Raw genomic sequence first — 23,959 nt, forward strand, 5'->3', positions numbered from 1 at the left:
GTGTGTGTGTGTGTGTGTGTGTGTGTGTGTGTGTGTGTGTGTGTGGGTGTGTGTGTTTGTGTGTGTATAAAGCTTCTGGTGAGGTATATAGTATCCACAGCTGTGAGGTAACTGTGCCTATAATCTGTCTCACCAGAACTGTGTAACCTGAGTTAGAGGGAGGTTAAGGGTCAGTTATTGAACTTGAATTACACTGGGAGAGGCCTCCCTCTGCCCCTCACCATCCCTCTCAGCCACCCCGTGGGGTTTGTTTGTTTTCTCTCCCAGTCTCTCCCAGAGCTTACCCAGTCCTCTGTAATGAGTATTTAATACACACCCTCAGACATGTTTACACTACATGTAACAGCACTGACTGTGTGATCTCGCAACACACTCAGACATGTGTGTCACAGTATATGCTTTGCCTGTGTGCGAGTGTGTGTATATTGCCTTGTGCGTGTATTTATACATACATGCATGCGTGTTCCCCTTCATTCCAACTACCACCCTCTATTTTCCTCAGAAGTCTGTAGCCTGAGGGTAAGAACACCTGCCAGTTCTTTCCCTACTCAAGCTCCGATAAGACAATAGGAGTAGTAGAGAGAGTAGAGGTGTTCAGTTACACAGAAAAGATCGTGAGATATTAAAATCTCTCCTGTCTTGCCCACAAGGTTGCTGCGAATCTCCAGGTGTGAATAATGTCACAAAACACATTTTTCTACCAGTTGATTCAGGCTGGGGGCAAAAGAGGTTCAGGAGTTTGCTTCAAACTCATTATTTTACCTGAACCACAGTCCCTGGGCCCCCTCTGCAAGCTGTTAAGTTTTTAACATATCGTTTTTCACTGCACATGTTCCGTGTTATGTTAGTTACCAGGAATTTGGATTGAATGGACAATGAAGTTCCTGAATCTTCAGCGAAGGATTATACTTAATCGTAAGCAGAGGATAGACACTAGGGTAATGGAAAGTTATGCCACAGCACTCTCTGTTGGTGAACTTGTTACATTGTTCATTGGTCCCAATATGACTTTTGTCTTTTTATAGGCACCAAACCACATCCCTGGTGTCTTTGAAGAGCTCGTATTCACTAAGTAGTAGTTAGACTTGCCAGAACTTACTCACTGTTTTATAAGTGCCAGAAAGACTCTTTGAACACTACACATTTAGAATCCCAAAGCTGATGGGTTCATGACACAGAGGTAAAAAGACTATAGTTACAAAATTAGCACGGCCCACGAATTACTGTTGCATGTTTTCCGTAGCACAGGTGGATAAAAGAAATAGTTGAAACCACTTGGCTTCATAGTATTTAATCTCTGTCTCTGTGGTTGGTACCCAGCATACAGATTGTTAATTGTGCACAGCTGTAAATGTTTTATCATGACAAATGCTCCCAACTCTGGATGCCACGACTCAACTTCTAGATATTTAAGCAGGGGGAGATGATTGCAAGTTTTTCTGCATCATATTATCCACTATTATTATAATAGTGGAGTTGTCGTAGGTAGGTTTGCAATTATGAAAATATTGGAGTGGTATAGGATATTTAATGAGATGAAGTTCCTTGATGTGACTGGTTAAACACATTCCTGCCACTTGTAGAAAATAAAATAGCATGCTACATCATTCTGATAAAATGACACATATTGCTAATGAACATTTTATTAATATCAACCAGTCCTAGTTTCAGTTTAGTTTCTGTTACACAATGTGGGGCACGCATCATGATTTAGCTTTGAGTTTTAAAACAGCCTGTGTATAGCAGATCAGGATGAAGCATACTTCACAAAGTGCACTGACAAGAGAGGTCCAGAAGGTGCTGCTAATGTACTGCCTTTCTACTGCATGGTTCTATTAGGGTTCACACAGAGGACATTGCAGGCATCGTCTTAATGAGACTTCTTTGCTTTTCCAGAGGCTTTATGTATACATTAATACATGGTAGTCCTTGGTTTTCTTATCCCATCTTTTCAGAAAAATCCAGCTAATAGATTTCAAAACAATTCAAATATTAAAAACCATCTCAGATTTATTTGACTGTGCACTAGAAACATGAATTAATGCCTCCTGTCATATCCATTCAGTTCATCCAAAGAACAAAACTGCACTGTATTTGCATAATGCTATGCTGGCACAGAACTTTGTTTGTGACAAAATGAACCAATAATGTTAATAATGGCCTGGCAACCTGTCCACAGTGTGCCATGCCTCTCGCCTGAGGACTGATGGGATTGGCTCCAGCATCCCTGTGACCCTTGAGAGGAAAAGCAGTTAGTGTAAATGATGGATGTTAATAATGACTTCCTAGTTAGTTTGAGCTATGTAATTTCTGATACAAGATTAAAAGTGAATACACTGAATACACCCAGAATTCAGTTTAGTATTTGATACTGTTCATTTAATGCATTTTATAGCCTGCAGTGTGTTCTGACATGATGTTCACTCACATTTGCAGAGTAGTGTTATCCTTCCTACGCCCACACCCAAATAAGATATACTATACTATATACTATACTAATAATCCATTCAATTTTATATTATTTTCATAACTCCAGCTGACACAAACAGACTAGATTCTTCTCCATATGATGTGTGATCTATGCCTTTACGTGTTGACTATCTGGTTGTAGCAAACACATCCTTTACTTTGATAGTGAACTGAATGTGCAGCTTAGCAGATACCTTCAGTTAATATTGACAGTGAAGGCTCCTGCAGGCAGTTGTTGTAGAACACCTGTTCCTCTTCTTGAACACGTAGAAACACTCACACACTGTTGTGTCCCCGCTCGTTCTGTCTTGTCACCACATATGAAGCAAATAACCCATCTCACTGTCACATTAGGACCAATGTAAGTGCCTGTTGAGGATACTGTATACTGTGTTTGGCAGTTTCTTAAACCTTAATTGACTGAGGGACAACAGCAAGGTTGGATGTTCAGTGTGTTGATGTCAACACCATTTACCTCAAACAGATCTTGTGTGCTACAGAGCCCTGGGTCTTGCCTTGAATACAAAAACGTTTTCATCAGCAAGAGGCAATCTTGGCCTATGTAAAAATGGATGTTATCAACCTTGAAGGCAAGAATTGCACTTTGTAACATCTTTTCCTCAAATGTACATAATTCAGGCAAACCGTTGACTTGTGCTGATTGTACTTAAAAAAGGTTGGACACAAACTGCAAGTCAATATAAGACCTATGTTTTTTAGGGCATGTTTTATTTAGATCTGTAATGTTTGGTCACCTGAACTGACACATCTTTTACATACTGGAGATTTTCACCTTGAAAGCAGCACCAGCTGGACAGATCAACAAATCTTTTAGTTCCTTCGATAAACCTCTACCCTGAAATAAATGCAGGTCAGAGACTACTCGTTGGAACAACAAATAGTTTTGAAGATTAAAGGCATCTTGAAGAGGCTAGGAAGATGTCGCACACACACAATGGAACAAGCCTAAATTAAAACAACTGCCCTGTGGGGCCACAAACTCTCTAGTATCATGAACACCCAGGTTAAATGTTTAATTTTATTGTTTTCTGGGACTATACAGTGGAAGCACCTGTATCTTGGGAGGATCAGTGGGGCCCACATTTCACTATTGCCCTGAAGCCGTTAGCAGGTTAATCCAGCCATACTCTGGAGAATGTCAATTTAAGAGAAAGATGTTCTTTCTTAAATTAAATAAAACTCTGACACTGCTTCCAGGGACAAAAACAGTTCTGAAAGATGAGTCTTGATCCCCTCGTCCAACTAGACCAGTGCTATTGCTTGTTGAAGAACACAGTACAACACACATTATACAGAATGTGTGTAATTTGGGTGTTTTTAAACTGGTTATTTGGTAAATACTTTTATAATTCATCGCTTCTGCCACAAATCATCTGGAGACATCACTGACTGTGTTGAAAGTAATTTTAAACAAAGAGAAACACTTCATTCAAAAATGATGACTTCATTCTAAAAGCTCTCAATGAAGGAAATGGGAAATTTGTCATCTGAAATGCTTTTGTAGAATCATAATCCACTTATTATCTTTACTGACGGCCTTTGTCTTTTGTGAGAGTGCTGTGGCTGATTTGAGAGTTAGTTGAATCCTCAGGGCTGATAGGGAAACAGATGACGAATACCAAATTCCGAGGCATGGTGGCTAACAGTGGCTTACTTGAAGTGGAAAAACATTTGCATCCTGTACATTTGTTTTTCCATGCTGAAGGAACTGCTTCTACTTTGGTATTATGACTCATCAGAAAATATTGTCTTTAAATGTGATTTCTTAGTAACCTCATGACTTTGTGTTATTCCTGCGCCGCTCTCCTTTCCTCATCCACACGAATCCTTCCGTCACTTTCTAAAGCTGTCACCCAACTATGAATCTATTCAGGGCATGGTCCCTAGACTGTCACCGCTAATCAATCATTAATGACAGGAAGCAAACTCAAACCAACTACTCTAACAGCTGACATGAAAAGTGCCAGTCAGAATTTGACAGGTTTGACTAGTTTGACTAGTTTGACATGTCCGACGGTCAACGCCGGCCAGTGACTGACCACAGCAACACACAGGGGGAAAACTGGAGGACTAAAGCATGTCTGCTTTGTCTGTAGTCCCTTTTTAAAAATGGTGTGGGTGGTACAAACCCTGGAGAGGTTTTATGTTTTATTTAATAAGAAAATTAAACCAAAAAAGGTCCTAAAGGCGTTGACACACTTTTGACTCAAAAAACTTTGAAGAAGTTTAGTCATGAAGCAGTAAATAGACCCACAGCCATGTGTGGGCATTGAAACAGAAATCGCTGTCCAGTCTATTTAACGGGTGTGGACTGGATTTCCTAAATTCATCTAGCCCTGACCATTTATGTATGTGAAAAGATTCAATATACAGTAGAATCTATACATAATCATCAATTGCTTGTAAGCTCTCTTACTGGTATGATTTTGTTTCACTCACAACAATCCTCCACTAACAATGATAACTTCTATATAGGTTATACTACGCTGGATACAAAGGACACAACTTTGTTGTCCTCAGTGGTTGCGTCCCAGAGACCTGGGGTGAACCAACTGTCTAATGCCTCATTCCACTGTCCATACAGGACAGCAGTTTTTTATTGCTTAGAGACTGCTAAACACAAATCCTCACATCAGTCCAAGTTTTTCTCATCCCTGGACTCTCATCTGCTCAAAGCTTTGTGCCCATCGTATTGCCTCCAACGCACGGAGGCGCTAGATCACTTCATGCACAGATCCTGTCCCTGCATTGCCTTGTACAATTTGAAACCAGACGTGCAACTCATTCAGATCCCCCTCTTTCTCCTCCTCCCCTCTCTGTCTTTCTCTTCTTGTCTTCGCGTTAGCTGCATGTCGCTCAGTCAAGCAGTCAGTGGCCACGGTCCGCTGCGCCTGCGTCCGCCTCCACAGCTCTCCAAAGCCGAGACGCGCCACCGCCGCCGTCAATGTGGGCATGACATACTGGCAGCTATAGTGGGCTTCCGTCAGCCTGCTTTCAAGCATATTACAAAGGACAGGAAGAGAAATACGAGTGGAACAGAGGACTCTGACTCATTTCAATCCTTGCCGTGCATCGAGAAGCGTAGATGAGTCAATGGCAGGGGCACAGCCTGGAGTTCATGCGCTGCAGCTCAAGCCAGTGTCCGTGCCCGAGAGCCTAAGAAAGGGCAACAAATTTATGAAATGGGACGATGTAAGTACTGGAAAAAGTGGCAGTGAATCTTTTGACTGTCGGATCGTGTCTGCACGTTTTGAATGCATGTAGCTATTTACCACAGGGTTGCATTAGAAAACCTACAGGCGACGCGTGCAACAGTAGCCGGTAGATTTAATTCTCAGTGGAGACCGCACTGGCAGGAGCAGCTGGTTATCGGTGTGAAGAAGGCAGCAGCTAGTGTCCTGTGACATGTACTTTGTTTACATTTCCCAATCTTTAGCAGGCCTGTGTGTGTGTGTGTGTATGTGTGTGTGTGAGAGAGAGAGAGAATGCATGCCCGCTGCTGAAATCAAATGAAAGACCTGAACTAAGCCCCCCCACCTCCCATTCACTCCACGTTTTGATCAATTAACCACAATTAATTAGTGGATCGGGGATCAAGACGCGGACCGCAGTGTCACCACCAGACCACACTTGTATAACCAGTGTTTTTGTTTAGTTTTTTATTATTCTAGTATTTCCGTACTACTGGCTGCAGCTGCAGAGAAATGACCTTGATTCAAATGGATTGCACTGCTGTTGAGTAGCCGGTACAACATAAGAGTAGTAGCCTTTCATCAGACAGCTATGGCTGCACTGCGCCTTCTCTGAGGAACAAATCCACGCAGCCCATAGAGAATTAACATGTACTGTTTCAGCTGCACTTCAAACTGAGTTTCAATCGCGTTTTCCATCTGATGCTCCCTCAGTATAATAGCTTTTTTATATTTTTAAAGGGACTTTCTGTGATCGTTGTTTCACATCTTTCCACAACTCTGTCTAATTTGAATAACTGCTTGCATCCCTCTGGCCTCTCCTGCCTTGATACATGTTTATTATGTGAACATTTAGATAGGAGTCCAGTTGTTACTTTCATTTTGCTTAACGTGCGGAGGTGTGCCCACCTGTAACTGCTGGGTGAGCTGCTGTATGCTGGTGCTTTGGTAAAAGGAGAATCAAACGTGATCCCGCTGACTGTGAGCATACGTGTCATTCCACATCAGCAGTCAGACTGTGCTGTCCTGCTACTTTTACGTAATTGACGTTTTGAAATATGAATTTAAGATCATCCTAAGTAATGCATGTGAAATATATTCATTTCCACTGATCTCAGGTGATTCAGGAACAGCACAGATGGTATTGTCGAGCAGTGTGAATGAGGTCAGTGCAGATGGCACCGGAGGAAATTATGCACACCTCCAGCCACACTGTCAATCATCAATCTTAAGTTTAAACAAGATACAAGATTATTTCAATGTTTAGTTAACTTGTAATTACCCTTTGTGTGTTTATGTGTGTGTGTGGGTGTGTACTGCAGTTTGTACATGAGGTCCATATCTCCAAATGCCCACCAGGCCTTTCCTGCGAAAACATACACCCTCCAACACAGACACACACACAGATGAGTTCTTGGTTTCATTGCCCAGGCTCTCTTTCCTTCCTCTTTGCTCTCTGTATCACTTCATGGCAAGAATCACATAGAAGTCACAGACAGGGAAAAAAGCTATAATAAATAGTCAGTGGAAAAGGATTGAATGAAATCATTTTCTTGTCATCATGGCTGTGGATGTTGGGCTCCACTCTAACCTCTACCTTTAGGAAATAGTACAAGCAACAGGCCGTTCCAGTATTTGAATGAGTGTTAGGTTTGGGAGTGTTTTAGTTTTAGGGGAAATTAGAGATATGTTGCACTGCTGAGCATTCACTGGAGACAAAAGTGCCGTCAAGTTTCGCTTGCGTGCAAATTGGCATGAACCGTACTGCATGAACAGAACAACAGCCATGAGTTTTCCGGAGCGGCGTGCTCGTAGCAGTGAAGAGAAGCAGTGAATACTTCAGCACACAGCGCTTAGTGGTCGGCTGTTGAAAATGGATAGAAGAGCAAGCAGAAAACATCCTGAAATGTTTGTGAAAGCCTCAAAGACACAGACCTCCCCAAACTCCCGCACACATGTACAAACACACCTTGTACTTCTGTCGCAGCCACATGCAGACAACTGGCTGCTGCTGTCGCTCAAGAAATGGTTGTATATTAAAACATTTTCTGGATTTTGTTATTATTTGTCAGTCAGTTCAAACATTGCTTTCAGCACCAATTGCTGCCTTCTCCTAAGAGGACATGGAGATTTGGCCGACATCCAAATCCTCTAGGGCAGGGACACTCATCTTCACCTCAAAAATCTTTAACTGCATCAGGCAATATCTGAACTATATCAAAGATGATGCTGAGGCTGTGTAAAGAGATTTACACTTGTGTCATGCACTTTTGTCTGTCTTAAATAAGATATTATCACATTTCATAAGGGGTCTAAAATCCCTTAAAATAGTAAGATGTGTCGTTAGCATACAGAACAGAAACATGCTGAGTTACTCCTCTCTAACACACCCCCTCAGGTGATGGCTGATAGTACACGCTCCCTGCCCAGGATCTGCTCCCTCAGGGTGTTTATACTCTGGCAAGTTGGTCACTTATCTCAGCTTAATTCAGCAAATAGTAGGCCACGGCTGCTTAATGTCTTTCCATTAATGACAAATCCTCAAAATGGTCAAATGACAATAAAAAGCATGAGCAGTACCACTCCTGAGTAATATCAGCAAATCACTCTGCAGTCTTAGCCACAGTGTAATAAGTACTTGTCTTTTTTGTAAATGTGCAGACCCATGAGGAAATCTTTGCTAAGAGTCCATAATGGCTTAATGTGTTTGTAGTGGTGGCCATGGAGAGTTAGAACATTAAGAAATGCGCTGGTGAAAATGACTGCTCTCACATCATTAGGCAGAATCCCAGTACTGTCAAGACATCTTCTTTCTTTATCTCTGTCATCACGGACAAGGCATCAGTTGCCGCGTTTCGCCCATTGACTTTGTTTATTGGAGATTTAAACCCGTTGCCGTAATATTATTAATGTCATTGATTCATGGAGGATTTAAAAGAGATATTAATCTGTAAAAACTAAAAGGAAGAAATTGGCCTGTGGATTGTAACTTGAGTGGAGATCAGAGAAATGGGGTGTAATTGGTATTAAATGCTGTGTCCAAAAACTGCAAACATAAGGTTTTTCTCCTGCCCTCGGGCTGTAAATATTGTGTGTGTGTGTGTGTGTGTGTGTGTGTGTGTGTGTGTGTGTGTGTGTGTGTGTGTGTGTGTGTGTGTGGGCGTGGGCAGCCTGCATTCAGTGGTATGAACTGTGTCTTTTGTCATCCAGTCAAGCCTGCAAAGATTGCGCGATCATGTGAACAGAACCAAAACGATTCCTCTTGAGTCGCTAATGGATTTCATGGGAATTGCGGGTTGCCATAGTAAACGTCACTGTACCAAATGCCTCTGATGCGGCAGTTTACCATTTTCCAGCATCAAATGCGTCACTCGTTTACTTTTCTCTCTTCGTTTTTTTCTGCTTTTTCGATTTCTCTGTGGGTTTTTAAAGAGGGTAGATTCGGGGCTTGGTTTATCATAAAGCATACACACGGTTGTCTCATTTTGACCAGAGAAATTGATGCACTAATGGTTCTCCCCAGCTCAACACAAACTCCTCCACTGTCTGCCAGCTCCAAGCTCAAACCTTTCATGATATCCTACACTTCAAGTCACATAGGGCACAACCAAATATGACGAGTGTGTAGCAGATGCAGACCATTTGTTCTGTCTCCCAGTGCTACGACAGGGACATCATTAGAAGCCTCTTTGAAGATTTTCTTGCTCTGTGCAGCAAGTGCGGAGGTTTCCGTCTTTCTTATCACATAGCCATGGCTCATTGAAGGGGACAATATGCTACTGTTCAGCTGAAACGCAGCCACTGTGGACATGAGAAAGCAACGGCTCTGTCTTTTTATAGAAGCATCCAATAATACCTGTGTTGCCATGTATGCCTCACGGCCAAACGCTGTGTGTGTGTGTTTGTATGTGTGCGACTTGGAGCTGTCTGAATGTGGGGACTGTGGGAACGGATTTGTCTGTTACAAGTGGGGAAAATATCAGCTGCGAATCAAGCAGCAGTTCATGAATGCTGTTGTCTCAGATACACACACTCACACACCAGGCTACTTGGACATTTGTAGTGAAGCTAGGTCATGGTGGAGAAAGTACCCTAGAAGGAAAGGATTGTGTGCATGCTTACAACATAAACAGCTCTTTTAATGTCATTTCAGATTCTGGTATGCATGTGGTATTACAAAAACTATGTTTTGTTCTTGGACATTCATTTATTGGTTTGCCCATACACACAACAGCATGCATTTAAAAACGAACACAGTGGTACACGTACACAGATCCAAGGAGATACACACATTGACTCCAGATGTTTGTTTTTTGTTTTTTTGCTTTTCTACAGGATTCTACCACTGTGACCCCGGTGACATTAACAGTCGACCCTAAGGGATACTTCCTGTATTGGACAGACCAGAACAAGGTGAGGCACTACACCAACAAGCCCAAGTCAACTGTCTTGATCTGGCCGAACGAAAGTGAAAATACCCACTGCTCTTGTGACATGAATCTAAGCTGTTATGTACATTCACTGAAAAATGAATGGACCTTGTTGTTTTCAAACTTTCTGAACAGTATTTGAGTTGTGTTGCTTTGGAAAACTACAGTAATTCAAACAGCTACAGTATCATTTGTCCTTGTCTTCAAAGATAGTTGCTTAAAACTATCCAACTTCATAATGTAGTAGTCATTGTGTGATTAGGTAGTCATTACCATGGCAACATCATTACATCTAGGATTATTAGGGATGATCTAAAAACTGTCTGGAAAGTGTTTCAGCTATTAGAAATTGCCTCCGCAACGGATTTTAGTGGAATAGACAGTGTGGGTGGCATGCTTTACGTTTTGTATGCTATTTCCATCTTTGGGATCTTTTACAGGCCACAGTACTGTCAGGATTATCTCGTGTCTTTGCTTTGTTATTCCTCTTGTCTTTTGCCAAATGTTTATGTGTGACTTACGTCTACCTTGTCTGTAATCAGTTACCGCTTTGAAATTTGTGCTTGAAAACAGTGACTCAAAATCTTAAGAAGTACACTAGGAAGCAAGGTAAACCGGTAGAAATCTGAACTGCTGCACCTGCAGTGCTTAACTTGACACCTGAGAATATTCCACCACGCATTTTGTCTGCACTCAACTTAGGACTTACACAACAACCAGGAACAAGGTTAAGAAATTTAAGATATGAGATGCTATCAGTGTAGGTAACTTTACAAAGCACTTCCTTTCAGTTTAACCTTGAAAGTGGGGTTCTTTTCCAGTTTGAGCTGTTTTTTTTTTTTTTTGCACTTACTATACAGCTCCTGTGCAAGTTTTCCTTATTCCGTGCTTCTTTAAAAATCCAATCCAACTCCAAACAGCTCACCAGATGTAATGTGTGCCTGTTCTATTTGTGTGCATAAGTGTATCAGCAAGGGCAGCCAGAGGTAGACTAATTAATAGCTACCATTGATTTTATGTTTGCCTAGATGATAGTATTTCACTGCACCCATACCAGAGCATAGACAGGAGTGCTGACCGAGACTTTACCTCTGTACACACATCTCTGTGCACGCAGCATTCACGGGTGTGCCGCTGCTCCTGTTTGGTAACAGAGAAAGAATCCTATTATGTTGGCAACCTACCATAAATTAATACGCTACATTTTGTGAAATAGAGGATGTCTTCAGGGCCTATATATCTACAGTTCTACTAAACAATCAATGAGGAAAGGCTGGGGTTCTGAAAAGAGACAGACAGAAACAAACAAAAACAGTTGAAGGGCCACTTTTGATGTCTGGCTTGCTTGTGCATGTGGGAAAGTGTGTGTCTGTGGTCAGAGATAACAAGCACTGAGAGTGATTCTCCACTAAGAGAATTGAAAAAGCCTCTTTGGCATCAATTTGTCATTATTTCCCGTGCCTCTGTCATAAGGCAAAGATTTTGAATGATGAGGCTTTTGTGTGTGTGTGTGTGTGTGTGTGTGTTTACATGTGTGGGTGTCTGTTCTGTCTCTGAGCATTGAGAGCAGTCCTGCCGCACACATAATAACTCAAATTGATACCAAGTGCAGCCTGGGCAAAACTCTATTAGGGCATAAAGAAAGGCACCCGCTGTATTCCTCAATGCCACGGTGAACACAAACGTGTGTTTTATGTGTTTATAAAGATGTTTTCACTCATGTTTATTCATGATGATATTGCACATCTGTTCAACAGACCAATTTAAACAAACTATGATGCTCTGTCTAGTTGTTGCGTGCTGTATGTGTGTGTTTGTTAGAGGCTTGGCCTGATGGCCTGCAGAGTAAAAGCATTCCTCAGATTCTTCAGAAGCGCAGAGGTGTGCCCATTGTGCTTACTTTCAAACAGACATCACCACTGATTGAGCCAGTTTTTTTACTATTTACTCTATTTTCAGTTTTACTATTTCCTGGAGGACTTTAACTAGAAAAAGTTCCGGGGTTTGAAAAGACTTGCAGCTCACCCATGGGAATGTTGTCTGGCAGTGAACTGCAATTATGAAGCTCCGAAATCACAGATGGAAACTTAATCAACTTTGTTTAAATTTAAGCTTGCACAAACTAACAAAGTGTTATTTGGCTTTTTATGCTTTTAAGCTGATGTTAGAGTTTTGCAGTAGCAGTCATTGTTAGGTGGCCAGCAGTAAAATTAGCTGCCATTCATACTTACATAATCACATATTTTCAGCTCAACAAACAAACTGCAAGGCTTGGACATGTTGGTCTAAATCTGTCTTTCTCTAACATGTATGGGGGACATTTACACAGAGAGAGAGGAAAGGTGATAGAAGGACTTTGCTGCTAATTGCACTAGATGGAAAAGGGTTGTCCTTTCCATCTAGTGATGGGTTTTTCATTTTGGAGTCAGGGCCAGCAATGGATTTCAGCCATGTTTAAGGTCAGAAAGGCAAACTTTCGTTTTGACGACAGAAGAAACTCTATGTCAGATCTGTTTAAGCTTGAAGTTTTTTGCCTTTCCTTTCTGGCTACCCTTTAAGTTGATCACTCGAGACTCAAGGAATCCTCTAGTTTGATCTTGATGCCTTTGTTCAAGTCACAGTTAATTGTGCTGACAATGCAGCCTGAACTTCAAAAACACTGTGCTGTGTAGAGGAGTTGTCATAAGTGTAATGAGATACTTATTGATTCTTGTTTGAGACTGTCACTGTAATTGAGGTGAATTTATGGTGGCAGGAGCCCAAGAAATGAGCTAATGCACAAGGAATTCAGGCTTATTTGACCTATTTGATTTTTCCTTTCCTTCTCTCCACTACTGGACGCTTGCCAAAGCAGGAGTTTGAACAATGCTACTATTGTTTGAGATAGTCAATGTAGTTCTGATGAAAAGGAGGTGTGAAGTCCAGTGTGACGTGAGCTCTGTCTCCATTTCTGCACACTGCTGTATGTTTAAACAGGGCACCGCTATGTAAACTCCCAAAGTCATAACTCTTCCGTGTTTGTATGTGTTTGGTTCAGAGTCCATTTCGCCGGTTTTTGATGTTTCTGCATTCTCTCTCCTTCACCTTGAAAGTCCCCCCCCTCACACACACACATGCAGACACACATAATGTACAAACAGCAAAAACACAGTTGGAACAGTATAGTAATAACGATGGTGACCATGACAACAGGTGACAGGAAATAAGTGTTTCATTTCAGTGACCTTATAAAGTGGTCTTATGTTGCCAAATTCTCATCCCACAATAGAAACAGATTAATAACAGCATATTAGATATCGTATAAAAAGTCGATACAGGTCTCATCACTGTGAATCTTTGTTTCCTGTAGCTACAACCCTCTTAACTTTAGAATGCAAACAGGTGAGGTGCCCTACCTTTTCTGAGGAATTGTAATGCCTAAGGACAGTTTGGTGACAGTTGCATTGCTAAATTGCATTAGTGACAGTTCACTTCTGTTCACTGAGAGTTAGTGAGCAGACGTACAATTACCCAAAAAATCATTACATATGCTTATGAGTTATATGACACGATCCACTGTTGTAATCACATAAAGCCACTAGGTCACCACTTTCTATATTCCAATCACCGTACCATGGTAATTAGCCCGGGTTATTCAGACCAGTGCACCCATACATCCACACGCAGTCACATGTGGAAGCACATTCACATTCACACACACACACACACACACACACACACACACCAACATTCCTCTAATGTCCAACCAGGAACAGGTGCATCTTTAGTAGGTTAAAAATAATTTTTGCCCCTGCTGGTTGAGGCTTTCAGGGGGAGGAGCTATGCAACACTGAGAGGTGGACTGACTCAGTCAAATTAACAGCCTTTTGGTTTAGTTGCCATGGTTGCCATGTGACAGCACACACCTCGGAAATGTCGCATTGTCTTTCAGCCTCCGCTCATATTCTGGAGAACATTGCCACTTTGAAACTGATATAATTGTTTCCTTGTTTGTGCCTCTGCGTGTATTTTTGTGTGTTCCCCCGAGCAGCCTGTGGTTATAGCAAAAGGTTAAATGTTTTCTCTCTGGAGATTTATGTTTCAGCAGTGTGCCAATTTCAAGACATCCACTGGACAAGCACTCAGCACAAGACACTGACTGATGTTCAGAGGTGAAAGACAGTTCACCCCAGGCCAAAATCAGATTCGCAAAATTGGCAACTGGTATGTGTGGGACATTTCTGAATGAGCGTCTAATTGACCTAATCTAGAACATGAGCAAAGCTCTTTAAAGTTCACGTTAAACCTAATGCACATTTGGTAGCCAAACACACACCCTTCTCTCTCTTCTCTGTCATAGCAGAGTTCACACATCTGTTTCCCCCAACACAGCAATTTTCTGTGATTACCAAAGCTGCTGCTCCTCCACCTCCGTCAGCACTATATGGGAGTGATGAGAGACAAGCCATAAATCTGCAGCCAATCAACTGAAAGTGAATTGTGACCTCTGCCAAGTTATAGCCTGGCACAGTGAGGCCCTATTTCATCTGAACCAGTAGACAGAGAAACAGACACCCGGAGAGAGAGACAGAAAAGACCATGCTGATCATAATGACGAAAACGACTGTGGTATGGTATCAGTTCATTGACTTAATGAGTTACTTTCACACCACATTAGCAACTGGTGACATAATTTACGCTGACATTATGTTTTGATTTTTGATTGGCTTGTAGGGCACTGTGCAGTAAGCTGCTGCTCTTTAAGTCCCCAGCTGTGTAGCCAAACATCCTATCATACGTGACTTAGCAGAAGAGCCCAGGCCTTTTTATTAGCTGTACTCATCATTATACCTTTACATTGTAGAAATCAATTAGACATCACTACTACACAGTTTTGGCCAAAAATACTGAGGAATATCTTTCCACACTGGTAACATTTCTCAGCAAGGTGTTGAGACAGTACCTTTACTTGCAGTAGATATCAGCCACCTAACAGCAGGTTAGGCTGTACAAACGACTAAAGCTTACAGAAAAAGGTCAGGGCAGGGTTATTGATATTTGCCTTAGATGTGTCAGTACAGTTCTTTTATAGATGGTATTTATTGGCTTTGAGGAGCAGGACAAAAAGTCACCGTTGTTGTAGCAGTGTTTAAATATTATGACAACTAAGCAAGACATCCTATGAGCTGTTATTTGGGAACAGTGAATGTTCCTACAACAAAATGTAAAATAAGGATTGTTTTTTTCCATCTTGCAGTTTTTATTAGGTGGCATGAACAACAGCTTGACTCAGAGCACCCATCCTAAAACAACTAAATGTAAACTGTTGAGCTGTGTGCTAAGCAGAGCAGGATTGTAACGTTGAAATGCAGTGGAGTGCCTGTGTGTGTGGACTCGATGGTAGAGTGAATTGCTGTTTATTAGAGCCGAGAGTCAAAAGAAGATGAAGCAAATTGTTAAAGAAGAAAAGTGTTGTCAAACTCTTTTAGATTAGCAGTTCCTGAATTGGAAGGAAACATTAGAAATCAATAGAAGGCTTTTTTCCACTCGAGTTAGTTAGCCCTGGTTTTCCTGCGCCATGCTCTTGGAAGGGTACACACACACACACACACACACACACACACACACTACAGAGTAATGCTGGAGAGTATGTGAAGGAGGGACACTGTTCTGTTGATTTCCTCTCCTGAACGACTTGAGTGTGTTCACAAAACCACAGATTCTGTCCTTTTAGAGCCTTTTGGCTGATTAAAAGCTCTGCTGGTGCCCACGCTATTCAGTGTGAATCTCTGCACCTCAGCTGAGTCTGCCAGCGTAGCAGAGGTGACTTAGCTATGGCAGCAGCGCTGGCAGGACAGTTCAGAAAAGAAGCTAACACACTCTGGACTCAAGTGATAAGCCTAACCAATCACATGGCTTGTAAATGATGTAGATAGTGCAGCAGCAACGGAAGGATACCAGTTAGTAATACCCTACAGTTATTATGAGTTAGGGATGTGCTGGAGTTAACAGAAATACCTTAAAACTGAATGCACTCCTATGCTATAAGTAAATAATCCTATGCATTATGTACGTTGCAAGGGCAAGAAGAAGTGTTGATTTAACCCCATGTCAACCTTTATTATATAGGACCTATTACTTATACTTACTTTAATACATTTAATAAAACAACAGATTGACACTTTACTCCTGAAAGGTGTGTAAAGCGAAAATGCTATTTGTCCATATAATTGGAGAAAACAAACCCATCTTAAAATATTTCACCATCGCAGGTTTGCTGCTGTAAACTGACCCAGACTTTATGCTCAGCTCAATATTCAACACTCATTTTGTCCATTTTAATGTCTCTGTGTAGGGTTGGCGCTGAAAATAGTTCCCATGTAGAAATCAGGTGTGTTGAAGTAATTCTTAGTTCTTCAGTGAATTTAACAGCTAGAGGTAGGCAGTGACTCAGATGTACTTAAAAAAAATAGTATTTAAAGTTTAAATTAGTCATAGATGATATTATAAAAAATACCTTACATAATAGACTTGTTAGATTAAGTGCTCGTGTAAAGTATGACTTACTGCCAGCAGGCAACAGCTCATTTTGGCCTAATCAAAGGTGCTCAGTCTGGCTGCCTGTTTAAAATATGACAGCGGAGTGAAGAGGATGATTAAGCTTCTCATTGTCTCATGGGTCCAGGTATTTATAACATTTATGGTGGCCTATTTCTGTGCCGCGTATTCAAAAGTGATCTCTATTGTGTTGATTCTTTTCATCTGACACGGTTCACACAGAACGCAGTTTGACTCTGAGGGCTCGGTGTTTGTATGACGGCGGTGTTGCGCACAGTCTCAGGAGTGGTAATGCAGAGCGGGGAAGGGGAGATTGAATGAAGAATGACGTTCCTTAGCCTTACCTTGGATGCGGATGACTGAAATAATAACACTGCCTGTCTGTTCAGCTGTCTTGTTTGACTCACTCGTATTTCAAGTGTAAGAAAATTTAAGGATAACTTTCCAGTGCCAAAGAAAGGACCTAATGAAATTTTGATTTGAAGCACTGAGATGTGTGGTTAACTGTGATGCCAGTAAATTGATTTTATCTCTGCTCAGTAGACTGAAGTCAATTGAGAGGTCTGCTGCTCTCCGATCCCAGGTTTTTCCCTGTCTCCTCCCATCCCTCTCTGTCATCACTGTTTTTGGACATGCTTATTACCTGTTCATTATTACTTGCCTGGATCATATATTGATTTTGCTGCAATGGTAAAATGGAGAGCAGGGTGACGGGAAGCCACCTTTAGACAGTAAATAAACGAAGCCAAACTTGAATCTTGGCGATTTTGGCCCTATACCATGAAATATCACGAGTGAGGCTTTGTAGTGTGTCGGCCCCCAAGCGGTGGCATTTGCTCGAGTTTGGAGTTGTCATTCTGACATGATGATGATTTGAATAGATTTAAATGTGCAGCGGTGGCCAGGCTGTCGCTGTAGCTGTCAGTTAGATATTTGCATAGCTGAGGCAGAGCTGAGCTGTTGGTTGAGCTCTGCATCATGGCACAGCTGAATCAGTCAGTGTCAGCTTGTTTATGCTTTTCGTTTTTCCGCTCTGCAGCGGTCAGGAAGTGCCACCAAGCTGAAGCAGTAACTGCTGCAAGTACTGCAGCACAGAGGAGTCATAAAAAGTTCATGGTGCCAAATTAGGAGCATCCACTGTAAGCATTAAATTTATCCTTACCTCTGCTGTCTCATTATGAGGGAACTTTGAATCATCATGATGCCACTGAGTTTAAAAACGTCACGGATAATGAGATGAGACACTTACATAAAGTCGTGCTGTAGCACTAAGTTGTACACATCAATTGCAGAAGGTAGTTCTCTGAAGAATGAGAAACATGGCAAACCCTGGCACCACTTCGAATGAGTTTGTATACTGTAGCTCACTGGGGCATTTTTCATGAGATAGTGTTCAGTCAATGTGTGGAGAGCTGAGGTTTCTATGTTGCAGTATGATGACTTGACATATGGATGGATTGTGTGTCAGAAAATCAGAGGTTACTGCCCGGTCACAATGGCCTCTGATATTCGTTTCTCTGACTACAACTCAGTGCTACTATCTCAGGTCAGCAGGGATGAATTCAATCTCACAGTCACTGATTTGTTCTATTAGTTGTAGTTACACTAAATTGATTACAGTTGAGAATTTATAGCTCAGACATTTAAACACCGATGCTTTTCGTGAACTGGCATTTCAAATTTGTGAGTCAACTGTTACACAGAGAAAGTGACTCGCTCTCTTTTCTTCTTCCATTCCCCTCCTTCCACTTCAAACGCTAACCCAGCCCAGTTGCCATGACAATCCAATTCATGCAGCTTGTTTTTTGATGCTGCAAAACTCCAAACCCTGCTGCTGTGATTTGACTGCCATCGCTCTACCAAGCCAGGTGGCTGCTTTCCTCGGGGAGCCCTTTCAAATAAAGGCATTCAGCCAAAAGACTTTGATGTCCCACTGTAGACAAGCTCTCAATAAGAGAGAACGCACTTCCTTCCTGTTTCATTCCAGGTTTTGACGGGGGACCTACATGGTGCACAACCTCATCTTTGCTTGCAGTGGTAATGCTACAAAAAGAAAATATTTCAAAATAAAAAAAAATCAAATTGAAAAGTTCAAAATGTTTGATCATGTGGTGTTATAGAACGTTTATTGTTCTGCCAGTTTGTTAACACAGCAAACATATCAGATCACCAGATGACCATGAAATTAAATTTTTAGCTGTGTAAGTCTTTAGTAGACAAAGAAACCAAGATGAAACAAGTATACGTCTTCTTTTCATCCTGGGTTTTGATTAGATTTCTGAAAGACCAAACGGAGAGAGAATACACTTCTTTTGTTAAGTTAATTTCAATTCACTTTAATTTTTGGTCTTTGACTGTACAGTGTAGGTCACAAGTTCACTCAGTAATAGAGTTCTCTCATTTACTTTCTCTTCCCTTTCATCTGCACTGCCTGCAAGAACAGAGATGATAAGAACTGAAATTAACAGAATACTAAAATCAGGATTGCATGTCCTAAATTATCCGTTTCTCATAAAGAATTCTGTTAAATTAACAAAAGCCAACGGGCTTTGATGCCAAATGCATAATTGTTCCTGTTACTCGTGCATTTGGTTGCTGCTGTTTCATACTAGCAATAGCTAAATGGCAAAATGTGATTCCTCAGTCAAAGGACACAAACGCATCATGTCTGACTTGCAGGCGAGCTGTTTTATAAAGACACTTTGTTTTTGTTGTACAGTTTTAGAGTCTGTTTTATCAGTGCATAGGTTGTTTGCAGGTACTCAACAGGATTAGCAGTTTCCTGTTCGGGAATGCCTAAAGAGGCATCAAGTGGCTCATGAGTTTCTGCAGGCTCATAGAAAAATCCCAGAAGGCTTTAATGTGTCAGGGTCAGAGTACAGATCAAGATGATAAGCCTCATCTGGCCTCCCTTTTTTCACCGCCCATTTCATAACTGTGTATCTTTCTCATTTGTTCTCATGCTGCATGTAGACACACTGCATTAATTTTTAACCCTCTTAATGTATAAAGGGCAGTCAACCCCCCACCCCCAATACCACCACCACCACCACCACCACTGCCTCAATTCTTTTTCTCTCTTTCTCTCAACTAATGTTTTAAACAGTTTTTTAAACGTTTTTTTTTTTTTTTTTTTCATATTCATTGAAAGGCCTCAATGGATTTTATTTAATTCATTTTGCTGCAGGAATCAGGGCAATGGATGGCTTACTCTCAAGTCCTATTTGCTAATAAGGCAATTACGGGCTTTTTGCTTTCGAACAATTTCCAGGGCTTCCAGCGCATACACGAATGACCAATTGCTCAAGTGGGCGATTGGAAAGAAGAGGTTTTTGACTCCATTTCAAAGAGTCAGATGTAGAGTGGTCAGTGGGATAGTTAAGTATAGATAATCACAGAGAGCAAAGAGTGTGTTTCTTTCAGCTGACTGGTCTTGTTAATCATTTACAAGCGTGTTAGAAAGGGTTGCAAATCATGTGTTCACTCTCAGAATCGCTGAATTATGCTTGTCTTGTATTTAGACAGCTCTCTCAGACATATTGTACTTTGTATTATTATGCTTTGATGCAGACTAATCGAAATAATTACATTAGATGAGCTTCTGATGTTTAAGAGGGCTGTAATTCCCACTAGCCAGGGGTTTCTCGGTTTTCATGCCACCCTGCTGCTTTTCATTTTAAGCTGAATTCCTTTGTACTGTGTAGCAATTATCTTGCTGCTGTCTCTCCATTTCCGAATGTTCATGCCAGAAAGCTTATTACCAAGGCTCCTATTGGCCTTGATTGTAGATTATTAACATGTCTGCGTAGGTACCTGTATAAACTAAATAAACATTTTTGTAAAAGGAACAAAATCCTGACAAATCGAGAAAGAGGATATATCAGTTTATCTCAGTTCACCTCAAGAGAAGATATTACATTTCAAACCACAACCCTCTCTGACAGACTTGATTAGGCTCTGTCAATTCATCACTCAGGCACTTTACCCACTATCACAGCATAATGCGTGTCTTACATTGCTAACATGACCCGTCACCTCTGTGTTTTTTTGTTTGTTTGTTTTTTGTCGGAGTGAATTTCGATAGTCTCTCTTGTCCATCCCCGAATTCCCCTCCGACTCCCCTCTTCCTCTCACTGTTCCACTTCCACTCGAACACCTAAGTGTGTCACAGATGTGGGTCAGTTGTCTTTTTTCCCCACTAAAGTCAATTCAGCTTGGTGGAATCATAAGAAGGTTTCAAATTTAAACAGCTTGGAGGTGCTCTGGGGCAAGACGAGAAGCGCAGCTGTCTGCCGTATTTAAAATACCAGCTCCTCTCCGAGAGTCTTCCTCGAGAGAGTTACACTACATGAGGGAGAGGAACAACACCTGGCCCATTAGAAGAAAGGGACATGGAAAATTAGTTTTCATCAGTATATTAGAAGACAAGCTGAAACCAGGGTGGCAGTGAAAGAGTCTTCCTGCCTCCACTTTCCAGCCACACTGTGTTCTCCTGATTCTTGTGTGTCTTTGTGGGTTTGCTCTATTATTTCTATCAAATGCTTTTAGGACCTGTTGATGAACACACATAATGGCCTGTGGTTTCTTTGACAGGAAACAGGATAAAAAGCCACTTGACTGCAGAGTAGCAGTGGGTTGAGAGTAGAGCCTAACCGGCACATCGGCGGGGCTCATAGTATACACTAATTTGCTGGCTGATTTATGTGTTTTGTTCTCTAATGACGCTGCCATTACTGTGGTGGCACAGTTGAAGCGAACGCAGCGTTGACTTGCAGTGGAAGAAGAGATGTTTGGATTCACCAGTATGTAGTCAGCTCCTCTGACAGATGACAGTAGCCTTTGTTAATGACATAATGACATTGAAAATATGCACAGTACAATTGGCTCTTGCTTGCTCCTAACAACCTTGCACCACTCTCTTTTACCTCGTTTACCTCTGCTCCCTTTTGCCTGCCCTCGGGTCATTCCACTATAGGAATGACCGACCATCTTAAGACTGGGCAAGCAATCATAAATGCCTGTAGATATCAGATTCATGTCTACAAACAGTGCAGATGAATTCATGAGCAGACAGATTCAGCTGTCTGTGTGCTTAAAGTGAGTGGATATCTGAATTTGAAGAATGTGGTGCAGACAGTCCATAGATAGCTGTATGTGATCGCCTTTGTATTTTCAAGTAGGGATGATGATGATGTTCTCTTAATGCTGTAACTGTTGAATAGTTCAACTCGTAACAGTCGATAGTTAAAGGCTTAAAGTCTGCTTTCCTGTTAAAACTACTTTAAGAATGTTTTACAGCAGATACAAAATATTAATTCATCAACAAGTCATGTCGAGCTCATATTGTATGATGTGTTTACTGTGATAATTATGTTGGTGCTTTGTATTTTTTATAGTAAATAACAGTATATACTAAATGTCATGTATGTTGTAACAGGTACAAAATATGAAATAAGTATTTAAATCAAAATGCAAAACAAATATAACCACCAACAGGCGCAAAAGCTGGTGTAACTTAACCAAACTGTGAGTCTACCACTGAGTCTACCATCTGCGCTTTGAGCCCTGGAGCGCACAAGTGATCTGTTCAGTTTTCTTCTTGTTGCTGTGGCTGCTGAGCCACTGTGGTTGCTTTCTACACCAAGACTTGAAGTTAGTGAGGAACATGGTTTAGTGAAGCTTCTTTCTCCTCATCTAAATTATGGTGATGAGTGTATATATCAGCCATATGAACTTAGCGAGGCAAGTTTATTGGTTGGGACTGTCCCACACAGTGTATGGTGTAGTGCAGTCACAATCGTTTGATAGCCAAAATTCAAGGAATCCTTGTCAAAATGGTTTTTATCGAGCAAACTCTGGCTAAATTGTTGTTATGTTGTATGCTCTCTAAGATTGTGTGTCCTCCTGGCTAAAGTCAAGTGAGCTGATGTATTCCCAGTCATTTCTAATCCTTTGTTAATGTGTTGCTGTGCTCTTTTAGTGGGTACTTAGTCAAACTATTCAGTTGATATTTTGGAAATGATTGAGAATGTGTACGCAATAGAACTCTAACAAATACTACATCACATCTTTGGAAAGGGAACTTGTTTACACAGGTGAATAAATCATATTTTGAAATGTTTTTGCTTTTGCACTTAAACCAGTGTCCTGTCCTCTGTTTACTTTAATCCTCTTCCCTCTGTATTTGGTGAAAAGAAAGAAAGTGTGGAGGAAGAATGAAAGATAACCAGAGAGCGCTTAAGGATGGATCTTGGCGAGGAAGTGACAGATAAGGTGAACCAAAGAGCTTTGCTGGAGAAAGTAAAAAATGAATTTCTCTTAGCCATCTGCTTTGTCCTGGCTTCAAAGAGCTCATAGATTGCACCTAAGAGGTGTCTAAATGAGGTGATGTGAAAGATGAGAACCAGAGCTGCACTGTCTCTGCCACTGAGTCTGAATCTCAGAGAACTTCAGTGGAAACCTGAGGCACACAGAAGGACGCTTGTGGTACGTAGGAGGGTTGAATGTACATTTTAACCATTGCTCAGATGCCAGGATAGGTTAATTTATTTACTGGTACTGTGCCTTGTGTGTTACAGTGTCTGGGTGAGTTCCATGTGTCTGTATTTGTGTCTTATCTGGTGTTTTGTTACCTTGATTCATCCATTTTACACATGTATGCGTGTGTGTATGCAAGTGTGTCACTCGCTCCAGGTCTCTGAAGGCCATCTCAGGGGTTTCAGTGCAACAGACAAGAGCCATCCACAGTGTGCCTGAAGGAAGACACACAAATAGAGGAGCAGACTTAAATGGTGTGGAGGAGGAAGGATGGAAGAAGACGGAGGAGGATGGGGGTGGCGCGTTAGCATGTGTGTGTCGGCAGGGGATCAGACAAGACAAGCTGTGAACCGTCATCCATCGACACAAGAGCTGCTGTTAAGATACAAGCAGACATGATGGAAGCATGGGGAGAGGATGAGGAAGAGCAGAGGAGGCAGATGTCCAGGGAGAGGTTAGGTAGGACGAGTGAAAGAGAGCGGCACATGTCCAAGAGAGTGGAAGACGGAAATGGACAAGACAGGACAGAGTAAGGCAGGGGAAGGACAAAGGGGGGAGCAAAAATTTTGCCAAAAGCAAAGACTGGGAGAGAGAACAACAGAGGATGACAGACAGATGAGGGAAGCAGCTTTGCTCTCTCTGTCATCCCACTCAGCTCTGCTATCTATCAGCAAGGAATACACTCCCTCCAGTATCCCGCAATACACTCCATCATGTGCATGCGTGTGTGTGTCTTCCACGGTTTGATTGGTCTAGCACGCTCCAAGGAAAATG

The 23,959-nt window shown here is 41.6% G+C and overlaps 1 protein-coding gene across 2 annotated transcripts in view; it reads left to right on the top strand.

Moving 5' to 3' along the window:
- Positions 1-5,349: 5,349 nt before the first annotated feature.
- Positions 5,350-23,959, top strand: part of LOC113149516 (1-phosphatidylinositol 4,5-bisphosphate phosphodiesterase beta-1) — a 91,277-nt gene continuing 72,667 nt past the window's right edge. For both annotated transcript variants that reach the window (XM_026341692.1, XM_026341694.1), the window contains exons 1-2: positions 5,350-5,682; positions 10,017-10,094. In XM_026341692.1, the coding sequence (XP_026197477.1) occupies positions 5,584-5,682; positions 10,017-10,094 (177 nt within the window). In that variant the 5' untranslated portion in view covers positions 5,350-5,583. The remainder of the gene's footprint in view (positions 5,683-10,016; positions 10,095-23,959) is intronic.

The sequence above is a fragment of the Anabas testudineus genome, chromosome 24, assembly GCF_900324465.2.
Source record: "Anabas testudineus chromosome 24, fAnaTes1.2, whole genome shotgun sequence".
Taxonomy (NCBI): Eukaryota; Metazoa; Chordata; class Actinopteri; order Anabantiformes; family Anabantidae; genus Anabas; species Anabas testudineus.